Raw genomic sequence first — 19,771 nt, 5'->3', positions numbered from 1 at the left:
GAGCATCCCAAACATGCTCAATGGGTGACATGTCTGGTGAGTATGCAGGCCATGGAAGAACATTTTCAGCTTCCAGGAATAGTGTACAGATCCTTGCAACATGGGGCCGAGCATTATTATGTTGAAACATGAGGTAATGGCGACGGATGAATGGCACGATAATGGGCCTCAGGATCTCATCACGGTATCTCTGTGCATTCAAATTGCCATTGATAAAATGTAATTGTGTTCATTGTCTGTAGCTTTTACCTGCCCATACCATAACCCCACCATAGGGCTCTCTGTTCACAATGCTGACATCAGCAAACTGCTCGCCCACGATGCCATACATGTGGTCGGTCTGCGGTAGTGAGGCCGGTTGGACGTACTGCCAAATTCTCTAAAGTGACGTTGAAGGCAGCTTATTCAATTCTCTGGCAACCGCTCTAGTGGACAGCATGACATCTGTGGCATTGTGTTATGTGACAAACTGCACATTTTAGTGGCCTTTTTTGTCCTCAGCACAAGGTGCACCTGTGTATTGATCATGCTGTTCAATCAGCTTCTTGATATGCCACACCTGTCAGGTGGATGGAGGATCTCTGCAAAGGAGAAATGCTCACTAACAGGGATGTAAACACATTTGTGCATGAAATTAGCTTTTTGTGTGTATGGAACATTTCTGGGATCTTTAATTTCAGCTCATGAAACATGGGACCAACACTTTACATATTGTGTTTATATTTTTTAAAAATTGTGAACAGTAGTGCCAAGGGGCTGCCATAGGACAGCCACAGAATTGGCCACTTCTAATTGCCCAGGAAGCTTTCAGTCAGTGGTCACACCCTCAAAGAAGAAGAGAGCATCAGATGAGTCTGCCAGTTTCCTCACCTCTATGGTCACCTGTAAGAGGAGCAGGGAGTCCAGCCCTTCAAGAAGCCGAGGCTGCTGCCAGCTAGAGGGCAACCCTCTGAAGAAAAATAGGAAGTATGAGGACAGTGGCATTTCCAATGTGCTAGTCCRAAGTGCACTTTCGATCTCTCGGAAGAGGACCTGGGATGGGAGTCAGTTAGTGGCCCGGGAAACTCAAGAGTCCGAATGAAGTCTGAATAGACAGGGTCCAGTGAGGACAGTGACTCGTCTCAACTATAGTCGACCAAACTAAAAACTATTTGTTTTGTTTGTTGTTACAATTATGTTTTGTGTTGTTCCAAATACAACCAACCATGACCCACATATGGTGAATTTGTTTACGTATTATTAAATTACTTAATGAAATTGGAAATAAAAATATATTATTTCCATGATCTGCATGTCCTTGTTTCTTCAAACTTGAGATGGGATTTGACTATTGCTACATAAAAATTACAGTTATTCAAGAACAACATTCTCTCAGTTTACTATACAACAAATAATTCAAATATAGAAACATTTATTTTACAATTTCAGCAAAAAATATTACACAATTCCAGTTTAGTTGTACACAGTGTGTTAAAACACCTAAATACACTTTTACAGTCATTATGTCAGTAGAAAAAAATATTGGATATTCATGATACAAAATGTACACTTCCCTACAAATAAAAATTGCATACACATGTACATAGCATTGTGTGAATGACCAACAATGGTCTTAAACATTACAAACTTTTATTTAAAAAAAGTAGTATTGTCTTCACATTTTAGCTCAATATTTAATTCCAACACAAGATCATGAAAAAATTGCACTGTATAAAATGTCGCTTAAAACCACAATTTTTTTTTTTTAACAACTTCCAACCCAAGTTATAAATCATAACATAATCAAAATAAAATGCTCTTTACATGTGCAATGGACAGGGTCAATGTACTGCAAATATCCTTGTTCCATAAACTAAACAGTCTATTAAGTATTCAATAAACTGCCATGGATTTGGGGGAGTCTTACCACCTTTGCAAGATGATTATTCATCAACAGGTATAACAACCCTGTTACCTCCCACAAACATAGCATTACTACATAAACGCCAATGCTTTAAAGTTAACATGTTTCGACCGATCATTCTGGCATTGCAGTCCTGGACTGACTGGTGGAGCATTTTAAGAGAACATAGATCAATGTATCACAAGAGAAAAAGCATAAATCAAAATGGGGTTTTTAAAGTTTCCCTCAATGGACATGGTCTAATTTTTTCACCCCGCAGTGACGGTTTGATTGAATTCCAGCCTTAGTTCTATTATAGTAATTTAAACCATGTGAAGTTATTTTGCTACTTCACTAATAATATTAGTGTAAAAGAGAAGGGACAATTCATCAACTTAATTTATAGTTCTAGTACAGATATAATACTTATGTTAGCATAATTGTGAAATCTATTTAGCTGGAATAGCCAGACATTCTATATTTTGGATTGCAAAAAGAACACGCAAAACTCAAAGACAGGGATAAAAAACAAATAAACAAGAAAACTTGTTCAATGTCCTTAAAAAAAAGTGTTAACTTAGATTTGTCAATTTTGAACAGCTTTGGTATTCCATACATGCTGCTTACTTGCCTGGGTAAAACTATGAACATTTATAGAAAGTGAAACCAAAGAAAGTGAGCAATTTGGCATTCCCCAGCCAGTCCTACATTTCAGTTTAATAAGAAGGGACACATACAACATTATTACACGATTTTGCAATAAAGATCRTTCATATGTAAAGTTGCACAAAGCCATATCGTTCAGCATCTCTTACCAATGTTCCACGTAGATTTTCTCTTATAGAACTTCTCCAAATTTTCTCCACAAAGCATGGAAGGTACACTAAGTTTAAACTGCTGACCAAGAGTTAAAATCTACAACACATACTAGTGTACTGGATTTATATCGATTTCCGAAAAGGTAAGGAAGATGGTTAGATTAAGGAAGGGTGTGATCTTTGCATCATGCATATTACATGCACTCTGCTTTGGAATTATTCCTGAGGAGAAGAGGGGAACAAAAACTTAACTACACAGCAGGCAATGTAAGCAGTCTTTCTGAACAACATCCAAGTCAAAACTTTGCATTAAACTAAGACAAAACACTTAAAGAAAATATGAAACGCTAAGAAAGTAATAACGCGACAAAACCTAAACAAAGGAAATCAATATTAATGAATGCTTGCATGTCCAACTTGGTTTTGATGATAACAACATGGCATGATGGTGACATTTCACAAACATAAAGAGGGTCTTTGCAGGGAAGCTGTTCACTTTTAAAGGCAGGAGAACACATAGTTGTTTGCTAGTCTCTTCAGCTATTCACTATCATTACATATACATTAGTGTTGTAGAAACCCATCCATGGTTAAGAGCCAGTGTCACCTCAGATGGCCTCTCTCTCCACCATCTCAGTCAGTCTGAGACAGAGTTGAAGGACTGGAATAGGGCACCGCGCCAGGCCAAGTCAGACCAGGCTGTATACTTTTTTTCTCATCCAGCAAGGCACTAAGATTTTCATTCAAGTTTATCATTGCAAGTGCTTAATGCATTTAAAACACCTATAATACCCATCACCAACCCCTCCCCCTGGGCAAACCAGTCTAGAGACACTCCTGATGAGTTTGGGAAGCCACCATGGTCTCTCTACTGTCTCGGTGCTGCTGACCTCAGTATGTTTTTCTGCCACACGGTTTAGTGTTTTCGTAATGAGGTCGTTCCAGAGACTGCCTGGGTTTATCCCAGAGGGCAGATGGAGCCTCTGTTCAGGGGATAGGACAGAAAGAAACTAACAACAGTAGTTAGAGCCCTTACAGTTCCCTCTCTGGACAAATCACCTGGAAGAGTTCCATCATTGGCATCTAAATCACAGCTCTTCGAATAGACAAAGTTCTGCTACTATAGTATTATTCATTCAGATCTAAAAATTAACTTCCTAAAAGATGGGGGGGCTTTTCTTTCCCCTCTACATTTGGATAGTTTGCCCAACTCCACTTTTGATCAACGCAATAAAGAGGAAACCAAGAATGAGAAACTGCTAGCCAAGTGAGCACACCAAGAAAACAAAAACAAGAAACAACACGGTGCTTTTCAGAGAGTGGTTGTTTCTGGCTGGCTTTACCCAAGTGTCAGTCTGGGTTTGGTTCAATGAGAGTCTCAGGGGGGCTGTCAGAGCAGTGGCTCCAAATGAGGAGAATGGAAAAAGTGACTGAGTAAGAGGCACACTCACGCAGGGTGATGGAGATGGACATATGGGCAGAGACACCTGGGAGATGCACGGAGAAGCAGAGCGGAGCGTGAATAAGGAAGTGAGACGGGCAACATCAGAATGGCCGTGCCAGACCTAATCCCCTTGACGTAGGAAGTCCCCGCCACCACAGAGAGCGAGCCTCTCAGGCGCCATACTTTCTCCATCTCCCAATAACTGATGTGTCTAGACTGGCTTGCCAATGCTAACCCCCCTTCCCCCCCCCCCCAGACCCTTTTAGAGAAACAACAGCCCACTTCTGTCTTAGTAAAACAACACAGTCCCTGGGTGAGTGGTATTCAGGTTCAGTGCTGACCCCTACTGGTCTCAGTTGTTACTGCGGTTGAATGTCTCCAGCACTGTGGTGTTGGTCTTCTCAAACACCCACTGCTGGCTGGGGACGCTGGGGTCACACATGTTCATAAACACCTTTCTCTCTGTGGGGTTGCTGTCGATACAGCTGTTACTGATGTGGTGGTATAAACTTTTATCCTACAGACGGAGAGAAAAGAGGCGAGCGGGATGGCAATGATTATTTAATTACACTGCATTTAACTGAAAATATTTTCCAAAATAGGTACTTTTAAAAATACATATTTATTAGCCTGCATGGAAAACTAGGAGTCATTTTTTTCTAACAGGGTACACCAAACTTAAAAGGTGAATGTCTAGGAGTCTATCTAGGAGAAAACTGCCTTATCAATGAGTAGCAGCTGTGTCATTTCATCAAAAGGAGAAGGAAATACAAAGGATCAAAAATACATCTTGAAGCTTGCTCAGCTCGAGCAAAAAAAGTGCACCATAAACAACTCACAAATGTGCCTTTTTCATACTTGGAAAAAGATTGTGTGTGTGGGTATGTGTGTGAGAAAGAGACCTTACCTTCCTGTAGCGCCACAGCTGGTTGCCCTTCATGCCGTGGCAGTCGTACAGGGTGACGGGGCTGTTGTGGGAGATGGCATCAAAGCACACCTTCTTAGTGTGCATGGGGTCCCCCACGCGGATGTCCTCCCTCCAGCCAAACGTGAACACCTGGAGGAGGCAGAGACAACCTGGATCAGAACACCTCAGGAGTGGGGCCCCCACTTCCAGCTCGCCTCTTGGAGCCAGTGTCACTCCTGATCCTGGAGTCCACAGGGCAGGCATTTGTTCTAGCCCAGTACTAACATCTGATTTAACTCATCAAGCTTTTGAGATGAGTTAGTATTAAGCTGGAACAAAAGCCTGCACACCTTGTGAGTCTTCAGAACTAGGGTTGAAGAGAACCGCCCTGGGAGTTCCAACATCGGTCACCGCCCCGGGACGTTCACTCATAGGGAACAAAATAGTTGTTTGGAAGAGGCTCCTCTGCTGTAACATTCAAAAGGCCCCGACTTGGACTGTAGCCAGAAAGAGCTCTTTGATTTGCACTGATGCTGTTTGTCGTCCCAGCATTGAATACAAATTGCAACCATGACAGAGATTAAACTACAACAGCCTTTTAAATTACTGTAATTAAACTGTCAAAGCACAGAGCCAGAGCAGGCAACTTAGAAAATAAAGAGAAAACATGGCCATCCATCAACATTCGGTTATGAGCTCTTCTAAAAATTATTTGGGACGACAAAAAAAGAAAAGAAAAATGGGACTACATTAGAACAGAAGAGATAATGTGTGTGTGTGTCTGAGTGAGAGAGAGAGTGTGTGCACCAGTGAGTGTGTGGGGGTTGGTTCTTCTAACCTTGTGGGGACCTAAAATGCACAAAAGTCCCCACAAGGATAGTAAAATAAGGAACATTCACCTCCGTGGGAACATTTCCCATGTCCCTGTGAGGACGATGGCTACTTTAAGAATAGGGGTTAGGTTTAGAGTTAGAATTAGGGTTAAGTTTAGGGTTACTGAAATACATTTTAGGTCCCCACGAGAACAGAAAAACATAACGTGTGTGTGTCGGTAGTACTTATGAATGCAGAAAGCTGTCTGTACACAGTACAAAATGAAGGTTAAGTGTATGCAAAACTAGAGGAAAACTGGCACATTACAGCAGACAGATGTCTGTATTTAGTTGTGTGTACTAAGCTCCTCACCTGTCCATGGCTCCACCCGGCCTCGCCCCGCCCCTTAAGACATGTCTCCAGGCGGATGGGCGACCCAGACGAAAAATGTTTGTTCTCCATGCACATGCCACTGCCTACGTTGCGCAGCTAGAACACACAGAAGCAGACAAACCAGTTAACAGAGAAAGACAAATGTCATCATTCAATACTAGTCAGTGTATTAACCACTGACTAGAGCTCTGTCTGGATCTCTCAGCACTATCTGTCAGTTCTCCTCTTTAGTGAAAAAGTGTGATGAGTAATGAAGACGAGGCTGTGGCAGGAGCTTGGCCCTCTGACGGCTGATGTGACGAAGTGACACCGGGCTGTCACAGGCCAGACACCCTCTCTCTTTCTCTTCTAACTTTCTCTCTCTCTCCTACTTACTTCCTCTCCATCTACTGTCTCGCTTGCACTTATCTCAATCTTCTAACTTTTTCTCTTTCTAGCTTTCGGTCTCTCTCTCTAAAGAAACTAGTAAATGAATGTGTACCTCTCCCCAGGCAGCAGCAGGGGGCTCCACAGGTGGGTAGTGCTTGGGCAGGTCCCAGGCCACCTCTGTCATGAACCACTTGAAGCTCTTACAGTTGAGGCTACTCCTCAAGTCCTTCTGCACAGTCATGTCTCCTGCTGACAGGTGCCTGTACTCTGGCCTTCGCTGGTAGATATACTCGGCATACTCATCCATCCACACCTCTGCCACTCGCTTTAGGTTCTGTACAGGGACCAAGGGAGAAGAGAAAGGGTTAAAACATTGTTGCTCCACAATGACTGTAGGAGAGGGATGGATGCATGGTGCCAGTCTTCTGGGGTCTCGTTGACTACTGGATGGCTGAACAATAATATACTGAACAAAAATATAAGCGCAACACGCAACAATTTCAACAAGTTACAGTTCATATGAGGAAATCATTCAATTCTATGGATTTCACATGACTGGACAGGGGTGCAGCCATGGGTGGGCCTGGGAGGGCACAGGCCAACCCACTTGGGAGCCAAGCCCAGCCAATCAGAATGAGTTGTTCCCCACAAAAGGGCTTTATTACAGACAGAAATACTCCTCAGTTTCATCAGCTGTTAGGGTGGCTGGTCTCAGACGATCCAGCAGGTGAAGAAGCCGGGTGTGGAGGTCCTGGGCTGGCGTGGTTACACATGGTTTGCCGTTGTAAGGCCGTTTGGAAGTACTGCCAAATTCTCTAAAACAACGTTGGCGACTTATGGTAGAGAAATTCATATTAAATTCTCTGGCAACAGCTCTGGTGGACATTCCTGCAGTCAGCATTCCAATTGCACGCTCCTACAAAACGTGAGACATCTGTTGCATTGTGTTGTGTGACAAAACTGACCATTTTAGAGAGGCTTTCTATTGTCCCCATGCTGTTTATTCAGCTTCTTGGTATGCCACACCTGTCAGGTGGATGGATTACCATGGCAAAGGAGAAATGCTCACTAAAACAACATTTTAGGGAATAAAGCTTTTTGGACCTAGGGACAATTTCTGGGATCTTTTATTTTATAACATGGGACCAACACTTTACATGTTCCGTTTTATATTATTGTTCAGTATAATACGTCATTTATTTCATTCAAAGACAGGTTGAGGAGGGGATGGGGGATGTGGGGGATGTGCCTGTGGGGTAGAGTTGGGCGATATGGAAGAAAATACATATTGCAATAAATTGCCTGAATTGATGAGATAAATAGAATGATACGTTTCTAGCATTAATGTGCACCACAGTTTAAAATGATTATTTAAACTACTACTACTACTAGTTTGATGTTTGTAGCCATCAATTGTCCCATTAACAAATCACCAATATTAGCTAACTTATTTCATTTCAAACTTCAACACATTTCTCTAGTATAGGCCACTGAACATTATCAGAAAAATGCGTGCGATAAGTGTCGATAATTTTTGGTTTATTGTCCCAACTACTGTGGGGTGGTGCTGATGGCGGTGTCTAGGAGAGGCAGCTGCAGTCACGTTTTGGGGGAGCAAAAAAAAGATGCGCCGCAGGCCAGCAATTAATGTCTCTGTGACTCTGAATTACACCCTTTTCTCTGAGCTCACTTCAAAAAGGAACAAAAGGAAACCAGGATGATGCTAATCACAAAGCTGTGCTTAATAGGCACTTTCTATTTTAGGTACAATATTCACCCCACGATCATTCACAGATTTCATTCATTCGGCATCATGTTATGGAAAATCAATCAATATGAATGTACATATTATGCATGTATTTGAACTATTGCATAGGCGGCCATTTCTAACTGGAGGCCTTTTCTAAGGTGCTTAAGTCTTTGTTGGTGCGTCTCCTTTCTGAAGAAATACATGAACAATTGACCCCACTCCTCAGTCATTAACATTCCTCACTCAGACAGAACAGGCRTTCCTCATCTGAGAGACTATTCCCCATGGTGGGAAAATAAAACAGGCCAATAGTTTTCACTTACACATCCGACCAAGCCAATGGTTTGGGCAAGGATCAGCATACATAATGGATTGTTTCAGCTGCATTCCAAAGGTTTCAAAAGAATGTGGAAATGCACTATATATACACAAAAGTATGTGGACACCCCTTCCAATTAGTGTATTTGGCCATTTCGCCACACTCGTTGCTGACAGGTGTATAAAATCGAGCACACAGCCATGCAATCGCCATAGACAAACATTGGAAGTAGAATCGCATTACCGAAGAGCTCAGTGACTTTCATTCTGGCACTGTCATAGGATGCCACCTTTCCAACAAGTCAGTTGGTCAAATTTCTTCCCTGCTAGAGCTTCCCCGGTCAACTGTAAGTGCTGTTATTGTGAAGTGGAAACGTCAAGGAGCAACAATGGCTCAGACGCAAAGTGGTGGGCCACACAATCTCACAGAATGGGACCGCCGAGTGCTGAAGTGCATAGTGCGTAAAAATCAGTCTTCGGTTGCAACACTCACTACCGAGATCCAAACTGCCTCTGGAAGCAACGTCAGCACAAGAACTGTTCGTTCGGAGCTTCATGAAATGGGTTTCCATGGCTGAGCAGCTGCACCAGAAGCCTAAGATCACCATGTGCAATGCCAAGCGTCGGCTGGAGTGGTGTATAGCTCGCTGCCATTGGACTCTGGAGCAGTAGAAATGCATTCTCTGGAGTGATGAGTCACGCTTCACCATCTGGCAATCCAACAAAATAATCTGGGTTTGGCGGATGCCAGGAGAAAGCTACCTGCCCGAAAGCATAGTGCCAACTGTAAAGTTTGGTGGATGAGGAATAATGGTCTGGGGCTGCTTTTCATGGTTCGGGCTAGGCCCCTTAGTTCCAGTGAAGGGAAATCGTATCGCTACAGCATACAATGACATTCTGGATGATTCTGTGCTTCCAACTTTGTGGCAACAGTTTGGGGGAGGCCCTTTCCTGTTTCAGCATGACAATTCCCTCGTGCACAAAGTGAGGTCCATACAGAAATGGTATTTCGAGATTGGTGTGGAAAAACTTGACTGGCCTGCACAGAGCCCTGACCTCAAACCCAATGGAACGCCGACTGCGAGTCAGATCTAATCGCCCAACATCCGTGTCCGACTTCACTAATGCTATTGTGGCTGAATGGAAGCAAGTCTCAGCAGCAATGTTCCAACATCTAGTGAAAAGCCTTCCCAGAAGAGTGGAGGCTGTAATAGGAGCAAAGGGGGACCAACTCCATATTAATGCCTATGATTTTGGAATGAGACGTTCGATGAGCAGGTGTCCACATACACTACATGACCACAAGAAAAACAAAGCATAGAACTTATTTTTCTAATCTAAAGATTCCATACCTGCAAACCTGTTCTTATGGCTGCAATCCCGTTAACGGGATCGATATGACAACAGCAGGGCGCAGAAAGTGCAGGGCGCCAAATTCAAACAGAAATCTCAATTAAAATTCCTCAAGCATACAAGTATTTCACACCATTTTAAAGATACATTTCTTGTTAATCCCACCACAGTGTCAGATTTCAAAAAGGCTTTACAGCAAAAGCACCACAAACGATTATGTTAGGTCACCGCAAATTCACAGAAAAACACAACCATTTTTCCAGCTAAAGACAGGAGTCACAAAAAGCAGAAAGAGATAAAATGAATCACTAACCTTTGATGATCTTCATCAGATGACACTCATAGGACTTGATGTTACACAATACATTAAAGTTTTGTTCGATAAAGTACATATTTATATCCAAAAACCTCAGTTTACATTGGCGCCATGTTCAGAAATGCCTCCAAAATATCCGGAGAAATTGCAGAGAGCCACGTCAAAGAACAGAAATATTCATCATAAACTTTGATTTAAGATACATGTTTTACATAGAATAAAAAATACACTTGTTCTTAACTTCTTTGGGGTAGGGGGCAGTATTTTTACGTCCGGATGAAAAGCATGCCCAGAGTAAAATGCCTGCTAGAAAGCCATAAAAGCTAGAATATGCATATTATTAGTAGATTTGGATAGAAAACACTCTGAAGTTTCTAAAACTGTTTGAATGATGTATGTGAGTATAACAGAACTCATCAGGCAGGCAAAAACCTGAGAAAAAATCCAACCAGGAAGTGGGAAATCTGAGGTTGGTCGATTTTCAACTCAGCTCCTATTGAAGATACAGTGGGATATTGGTAATGTTGCACTTCCTAAGGCTTCCACTAGATGTCAACAGTCGTTAGAACCTTGTCTGATGCCTCTACTGNAAAGCCATAAAAGCTAGAATATGCATATTATTAGTAGATTTGGATAGAAAACACTCTGAAGTTTCTAAAACTGTTTGAATGATGTATGTGAGTATAACAGAACTCATCAGGCAGGCAAAAACCTGAGAAAAAATCCAACCAGGAAGTGGGAAATCTGAGGTTGGTCGATTTTCAACTCAGCTCCTATTGAAGATACAGTGGGATATTGGTAATGTTGCACTTCCTAAGGCTTCCACTAGATGTCAACAGTCGTTAGAACCTTGTCTGATGCCTCTACTGTTTAGTGGGGSCGAAGGAGAGAGGAATGGTCAGGTCTGCCATGAGGTGACCATGCTCTGACCATGCGCGTTCACGTGAGAGCGAGCTCTGTTCCATTGCAATTCTGAAGACAATGGAATACTCCGGTTGGAACATTATTGAAGAAATATGTTAAAAACATCCTAAAGATTGATTCAATACTTCGTTTGTCATGTTTTTACGGACTGTAATATAACTTATTTTACTTTTCGTCCGTACTTTCCGCTGGACCTGCCCGCYCGTCGTGAGTTTGGAAAGTGTACTGAACGCTAGAACAACAAGGAGGAATTTGGACATAAATGATGGACATTATCGAACAAAACAAACATTTATTGTGGAACTGGGATTCCTGGGAGTACATTCTGATAAAGATCAAAGGTAAGTGAATGTTTATAATGTTACTTCTGACTTCTGTTGACTACATAATATGGCGGCTATATTTGTGTCTTGATTGGGCTCTGAGCACCGACTCAGATTATTGCATGGTTTGCTTTTTTCGTAAAACTTTTTTGAAATCTGACACAGCGGTTGCATTAAGGAGAAGTGCATCGAAAATTCCATGCATAACAGTTATCTTTTAGCAATGTTTATTATGAGTATTCCTGTAAATTGATGTGGCTCTCTGCAAAATCAAAGGATGTTTTGGAACTTCTGAACGTAAGGCGCCAATGTAAAATCAGATATTTGGATATAAATATGAACTTTACCGAACAAAACATACATGTATTGTGTAACATGAAGTCCTATGAGTGTCATCTGATGAAGATCAAATGTTAGTGATTAATTTTATCTATATTTCTGCTTTTTGTGAATGGAAAAATGGCTGTGTTATTCTGTGAATAGGCACAATCGTTTGGTTTGCTTTTGTCATAAAGCCCTTTTGAAATCGGACACTGTGGCTGGATTCACAACAAGTGTATCTTTAAAATGGTGTAAAATACATGTATGTTTGAGGAATTTTAATTATGGGATTTCTGTTGTTTTGAATTTGGCGCCCTGCAGTTTCACTGGCTGTTGAAGAGGTGGGACGCTACCGTCTCACGTACCCAAGAGAGGTTAATGCAACCGCTGTGTCAGATTTCAAGAAGCTTTACGGCAAAAGCACAATATTCAATAATCTGAGAACAGCGTTCAGCCACAAAAGGAAGCCATACAGTTACCCGCCAAATTGTGCAGTCAACAAAACTCATAAATAGCATTATAAATCTTCACTTACCTTTGCTGATCTTCGTCGGAATGCACTCCCAGGACTCCCACAAGAAATGTTTGTTTTGTTCGGTAATGTCCATCATTTATGTCCAAATAGCTATTTTTGTTAGCGTGTTTGGTAAACAAATCCAAAGTCAGGAAGCCCGTTCACTAAAAGCAGACGAAATGTCAAAAAGTTCCGTAACAGACAGTAGAAACATGTCAAACGATGTATTGAATTAATCTTTAGGATGTTTTTAACATAAATCTTCAATAACGTTCCAACCGGAGAATTCCATTGACTTGAGATGTGCGATGGAACAGAATGTTTTTCATGCTTTTGTATGTGGGGCGCTGTGACTCAGGTAATCGCATGGTGTGCTTTCGCCATAAAGCCTTTTTGAAATCTGACACAGCGGCTGGATTAACAAGAAGTTAAGCTTTATTCTGATGTTTTACGGCAAAAATTCTGAACTTTTTCACTCCGGATGCTTTATCTGGACATGGTTTGTCAACACCTTCAACAGCCGAAGCTAAGTAGTAACATTAACATGATGTCTTCTAATTGCAGTCGCTGTACTCATAATATACAGGAGAACGATCGCCTTACGGCGAGAATAGCTGTGCTACAAGCCCAGCTTCAGACGCAATCGTTAGGCAAGGGTAATTTCAGTGTAGGAAAGGAAGAAACAGCGTCTGTGCCACCAGTAAGTACAGATAGTAACGTTAGTATAAATCCCCCCGCACAGTCCCCGCAGCCGGACAACTTTCTCATGGCTTCCGGAGGGAAATGCTGTTGGAATGCTCAACCGGTGTAGCTCATTCAGCCGACAGAAACTTTCAACCGGTTCTCCCCATTATGTAGCGAGTCGGAGTCTGAGTCTGAGTCTTCTCTTGTCTCTACTCCTCCCGTTACGGGGTCTGAGACGCCGAAGGCTCCCACCATTAGCTCTGACAAATTGAAAACCCTAGTCATTGGCGACTCCATTACCCGCAGTATTAGACTTAAAGCGAATCACCCAGCGATCATACACTGTTTACCAGGGGGCAGGGCTACCGACGTTAAGGCTAATCTYAAGATGGTGCTGGCTAAAGCTAAATCTGGCGAGTGTAGAGAGTACAGAGATATTGTTATCCACGTCGGCACCAACGATGTTAGGATGAAACAGTCAGAGGTCACCAAGTGCAACATAGCTTCAGCGTGTAAATCAGCTAGAAAGATGTGTCGGCATCGAGTAATTGTCTCTGGCCCCCTTCCAGTTAGGGGGAGTGATGAGCTCTACAGCAGAGTCTCAGCACTCAATCGCTGGTTGAAAACTGTTTTCTGCCCCTCCCAAAAGATAGAATTTGTAGATAATTGGCCCTCTTTCTGGGACTCACCCACAAACAGGACCAAGCCTGACCTGCTGAGGAGTGACGGACTCCATCCTAGCTGGAGGGGTGCTCTCATCTTTTATCTACAACATAGATAGGGCTCTAACTCCTCTACCCCACAATGAAATAGGGTGCAGGCCAGGCAGCAGGCTGTTAGCCAACCTGCCAGCTTAGTGGAGTCTGCCAATAGCACAGTCAGTGTAGTCAGCTCAGCAATACCCATTGAGACTGTGTCTGTGCCTCGACTAGGTTGGGCAAAACTAAACATGGCGGTGTTCGCCTTAGCAATCTTATTAGGATAAAGACCTCCTCCATTCCTGCATTATTGAAAGAGATCGTGATACCTCACATCTCAAAATAGGTTACTTATGTTAGATCCCTCACTCACAAGGCAGTCATAGTCAATGAACTAATCACTGATCATAATCTTGATGTGATTGGCCTGACTGAAACATGGCTTAAGCCTGATGAATTTACTGTGTTAAATGAGGCCTCACCTCCTGGTTACACTAGTGACCATATCCCCCGTGCATCCCGCAAAGGCGGAGGTGTTGCTAACATTTACGATAGCAAATTTCAATTTACAAAAAAAAAAAATGGCGTTTTCGTCTTTTGAGCTTCTAGTCATGAAATCTATGCAGCCTACTCAATCACTTTTTATAGCTACTGTTTACAGGCCTCCTGGGCCATATACAGCGTTCCTCTCTGAGTTTCCTGAATTCCTATCAGACCTTGTAGTCATAGCAGATCATATTCTAATTTTTGGTGATTTTAATATCACATGGAGAGTCCACAGACCCACTCACAAAGTCTTTCGGAGCCATCATCGACTCAGTGGGTTTTGTCCAACATGTCTCTGGACCTACTCACTGCCACAGTCATACTCTGGACCTAGTTTTGTCCCATGGAATAAATGTTGTAGATCTTGATGTTTTTCCATAAATCCTGGACTATCGGACCACCATTTTATTACGTTTGCAATCGCAACAAATAATCTGCTCAGACCCCAACCAAGGAGCATCAAAAGTCGTGCTATAAATTCTCAGACAACACAAAAATTCCTTGATGCCCTTCCAGACTCCTTCTGCCTACCCAAGGACGTCAGAGGACAAAAATCAGTTAACCACCTAACTGAGGAACTCAATTTAACCTTGCGCAATACCCTAGATGCAGTCTTGCACCCTACAAAACGAAAAACATTTGTCATAAGAAACTAGCTCCCTGGTATACAGAAAATACCCGAGCTTTGAAGCAAGCTTCCAGGAAATTGGAACGGAAATGGCGCAACCAAACTGGAAGTCTTCCGACTAGCTTGGAGAACAGTACCGTGCAGTACCGAAGAGCCCTCACTGCTGCTCGATCATCCTACTTTTCCAACTTAATCGAGGAAAATAAGAACAATCCAAAATTTCTTTTTGATACTGTTGCGAAACTAACTAAAAAGCAGCATTCCCCAAGAGAGGATGGCTTTCACTTCAGCAGTAATAAATTCATGACTTCTTTGAGGAAAAGATCATGACCATTAGAAAGCAAATTACGGACTCCTCTTTGAATCTGCGTATTCCTCCAGGGCTTAGCTGTCCTGGATCTGCACAGCTCTGCGAGGGCCTGGATCGGGAGAGACACTTAAGTGTTTTAGTACTATATCTCTTGACACAATGATGAAAATAATCATGGCCTCTAAACCTTCAAGCTGCATACTGGATCCTATTCCTACTAAACTGCTGAAGGAGCTGCTTCCTGTGCTTGGCCCTCCTATGTTGAACATAATAAACAGCTCTCTATCCACCGGATGTGTACCAAACTCACTAAAAGTGGCAGTGATAAGAGCCTCTCTTGAAAAAGCCAACACTTGACCCGGAAAATATAAAAAACTATCGGCCTATTCAAATCTTCCATTCTCTCAAAAATTTTTGCGCAGCAACTCACTGCCTTTCTGAAGACAAACAATGTATACGAAATGCTTCAGTCTGGTTTTAGACCCCATCATAGCACTGAGACTGCACTTGTGAAGGTGGTAAATGACCTTTTAATGGCGTCAGACCGAGGCTCTGCATCTGTCCTCGTGCTACTAGACCTTAGTGCTGCCTTTGACACCATCGATCACCACATTCTTTTGGAGAGACTGGAAACCCAAATTGGTCTACACGGACAAGTTCTGGCCTGGTTTAGATCTTACCTGTCGGAAAGATATCAGTTTGTCTCTGTGAATGGTCTGTCCTCTGACAAATCAACTGTCATTTCGGTGTTCCTCAAGGTTCCGTTTTAGGACCACTATTGTTTTCACTATATATTTTACCTCTTGGGGATGTTATTCGAAAACATAATGTTAACTTTCACTGCTATGCGGATGACACACACAGCTGTACATTTCAATGAAACATGGTGAAGCCCCAAATTGCCCTCGCTAGAAGCCTGTGTTTCAGACATAAGGAAGTGGATGGCTGAAAACTTCTACTTTTAAACTCGGACAAAACAGAGATGCTTGTTCTAGGTCCCAAGAACAAAGAGATCTTCTGTTAAATCTGACAATTAATCTTGATGGTTGTAAAGTCGTCTCAAATAAAACTGTGAAGGACCTCGGCGTTACTCTTGACCCTGATCTCTCTTTTGACGAACATATCAAGACTGTTTCAAGGACAGCTTTTTCCATCTACGTAACATTGCAAAAATCTGAAATTTTCTGTCCAAAAATGATGCAGAAAAATTAATCCATGCATTTGTTACTTCTAGGTTAGACTAGATACTGCAATGCTCTACTTTCGGCTGACCCGGATAAAGCACTAAATAAACTTCAGTTAGTGCTAAAATACGGCTGCTAGATCCTGACTAGAACAAAGAAATTTGATCATATTACCCAGTGCTAGCTTCCTCCCCTGGCTTCCTGTTAAGGCAAGGGCTGATTTCAAGGTTTTAACTGTTAACCTATAAAGCGTTACATGGGCTTGCTCCTACTATCTTTTTCCGAGTTGGTCCTGCCGTACATACCAATACGTACGCTACGGTCACAAGACGCAGGCCTCCTAATTGTCCCTAGAATTTCTAAGCAAACAGCGGGAGGCAGGGCTTTCTCCTATAGATCTCCATTTTTATGGAACAGTCTGCCTACCCATGTGAGAGACGCAGACTCGGTCTCAACCTTTAAGTCTTTACTGAAGACTTATCTCTTAAGTAGGTTCATATGATGAGTGTGAGTCTGGCCCAGGAGTGTGAAGGTGAACGGAAAGGCTCTGGAGCAACGAACACCCTTGCTGTCTCTGCCAGGCCGGTTCCCCTCTCTCCACTGGGATTCTCTGCCTCTAACCCTGTTACAGGGGCTGAGTCACTGGCTTGTTGGTGCTCTTTTCATGCCGTCCCTAGGAGGGGTGCGTCACTTGAGTGGGTTGAGTTACTGACGTGATCTTCCTGTCTGGGTTGGCGCCCCCCCTTGGTTTGTGCTGTGGTGGAGACCTTTGTGGGCTATACTCGGCCTTGTCTCAGGATTGTAAGTTGGTGGTTGAGGATTTCCCTCTAGTGGTGCGGGGGCTGTGCTTTGGCAAAGTGGGTGGGGTTATATCCTTCCTGTTTGGCCCTGTCCGGGGGTTTCTTCGGATGGGGCCACAGTGTCTCCTGACGTCCTGTCTCTCAATATGCTGCAGTAGTTTATATGTGTCGGGGGGCTAGGGTCAGTTGGTTACCTGGAGTACTTCTCCTGTCTTATCCAGTGTCCTGTGTGAATTTAAGTATGCTCTCTCTAATTCTCTCTCGTTCTCTCTTTCTCTCTGAGAACCTGAGCCCTAGGACCATACGTCAGGACTACCGGGCATGATGACACCTTGCTGTCCCAGTCCGCCTGGCCTTGCTGCTATTCCAGTTTCAACTGTTCTGCCTGCGGTTACGGAACCTTACCTGTCCCAGACCTGCTGTTTTTCAACTCTTAATGATCGGCTATGAAAAGCCAACAGATTTATTCCTGATTATTATTTGACCATGCTTGTCATTTATGATTTTTGAAAATCTTGGCTCTCTCTAATTTTCTCCTTCTCTCTTTCTTTCTCTCGGAGGACCTGAGCCCTAGGACCATATGTCGGGACTACCGGCCGTGGTGACTCCTTGCTGTCCCCAGTCCGCCTGGCCTTGCTGCTATCCAGTTTCAACTGTTCTGCCTGCGGTTATGGAACCCCTACTGTCCCAGACCTGCTGTTTTCAACTCTTAATGATCGGCTATGAAAAGCCAACTGAGATTTATTCCTGATTATTATTTGACCATGCTTGTCATTTATGAACATTTTGAAAATCTTGGCTCTCTCTAATTTTCTCCTTCTCTCTTTCTCTCGGAGGACCTGGGCCCTAGACCATGCGTCGGGACTGCCGCCCGTGGTGACTCCTTGCTGTCCCCAGTCCGCCTGGCCTTGCTGCTATTCCAGTTTCAGCTGTTCTGCCTGCGGTTATGGAACGCGCACCTGTCCAGACCTGTTGTTTTTCACTCTTGATGATCGGCTATGAAAAGCCAACTGAAAATTATTAATGATTATTATTTGACCATGCTTGTCACTTATGAACTTTTTGAACATCTTGGCATAGTTCTGTTATAATCTCCACCGGCAGCCAGAAGAGGACTGGCCACCCCTCATAGCCTGGTTCCTCTCTAGGTTTCTTCCTAGGTTTTGGCCTTTTCTAGGGAGTTTTTCCTAGCCACCGTGCTTCTACACTGCATTACTAGCTGTTTGGGGTTTTAGGCTGGGTGTCTGTACAGCACTTCGAGATATTAGCTGATGTACGAAGGGCTATATAAAAATAAAATTGATTGATTGATTGATTGTATGACACTTGTATTTTCATGAATGTTAAATATTTATATTTCTGTAATTTGAATTTCACGCTCTGCAATTTCACCGGTTGTCGTCGAGGTGGGTCGCTAGCGGAACGCCTGCGCCAAAAAGGTTAAAGTGTCTTTACAGCGTATTCCTCATCAAGGTCAGTTATCTAGCTTTGTGTATTTTGGGGACAAAACCAATAGGGGGCCGTATCACAAGGACAAAGAAACCTTGGAGGAAGAAAAGCAGGGGGGGAAAAAAACAAAGGCATTTGTTATGTCTCTTTTTTCTGAACGCTTACGTTGTTAAAACACAGCGCCAGGCGAGGCAGGTGCAGGTTAAATCAATTCACCACCAGAAAAAAACGAGTTTCTCACTCGTTCATTCCCACTTGCGGGCCTGACTGTGGAACACAATCAACATTCACTTCAAACACTCCACAGCATTTCTGATGGGTGTGACGAGAGTGGGTGGGTTTGTGGCGGCAATATAAAGGAGTCCAACTATTGCAGAGAAACTCAGCAGAGATGAATGCGCTCTTCACTAGACACTTTAGACAACAAATTCTGCAACATATGTTCCACATTCTGTGGCATTTTTATCTTTGTAGATCCCTTATAAAGAGGAGAAGTGAGAGGAAAAGGTGGGTCTAGGAACCAATCCAACACTCACTCTGGCCAGGCTGACCCCGCCGGGGACCTTGTAGGGAACATACTTCCTGTAGATGTGACCCACCCTGGAGCATGGGATGTCCTCCATACGCCCACCACACATCCACACCTGAGGGGGACGAGAAAGAGAGAGAGCAAGCGAGTGAGGAGAGGGTAGAAAGAGAGAGAGGCTTAACACAGACAGCTGTGTGGGAATCATGGCATCACTGGTGTGTTAGTTTGTGTGTCTCCTGTGTCTGCGTGTGCCCTTGGTGTGTAGCTGTGAACAGTGTGAGGACATGAGAGGCTGACAGGTACTAGGCGAGCAGGGAGGGAGAAAAGAGAGAGTGGTTCCAGAGGGAGGGATTGGAGGGAAGATAGTGGTAGCAGGGAGGGAGGGAGGGAGGCAGGCAGGAGGTACGATTAGCTATACAGTGATATCATCACCATACTGACAAGAGAGTGAGACTATTACAAATGCCTCCTGGGGCTCTTTGGACCAACACATCAATT

The 19,771-nt window shown here is 43.2% G+C and overlaps 1 protein-coding gene across 1 annotated transcript in view; it reads right to left on the bottom strand.

Moving 5' to 3' along the window:
* Positions 1–1,394: 1,394 nt before the first annotated feature.
* LOC111981772 (polypeptide N-acetylgalactosaminyltransferase 10) overlaps positions 1,395–19,771 on the bottom strand; it is a 123,653-nt gene continuing 105,276 nt past the window's right edge. The window contains exons 8-12 of the mRNA XM_024013204.2: positions 19,281–19,388; positions 6,739–6,960; positions 6,237–6,353; positions 5,052–5,201; positions 1,395–4,661 (exon numbers count right to left, since the gene is read on the bottom strand). Coding sequence (XP_023868972.1) covers positions 4,497–4,661; positions 5,052–5,201; positions 6,237–6,353; positions 6,739–6,960; positions 19,281–19,388 — 762 coding nt within the window. The 3' untranslated portion in view covers positions 1,395–4,496. The remainder of the gene's footprint in view (positions 4,662–5,051; positions 5,202–6,236; positions 6,354–6,738; positions 6,961–19,280; positions 19,389–19,771) is intronic.

The sequence above is a fragment of the Salvelinus sp. IW2-2015 genome, linkage group LG20, assembly GCF_002910315.2.
Source record: "Salvelinus sp. IW2-2015 linkage group LG20, ASM291031v2, whole genome shotgun sequence".
NCBI lineage: Eukaryota > Metazoa > Chordata > Actinopteri > Salmoniformes > Salmonidae > Salvelinus > Salvelinus sp. IW2-2015.
Note: the sequence above shows the minus strand (reverse complement) of the source record. Positions and strands in the feature narration are given on the sequence as shown.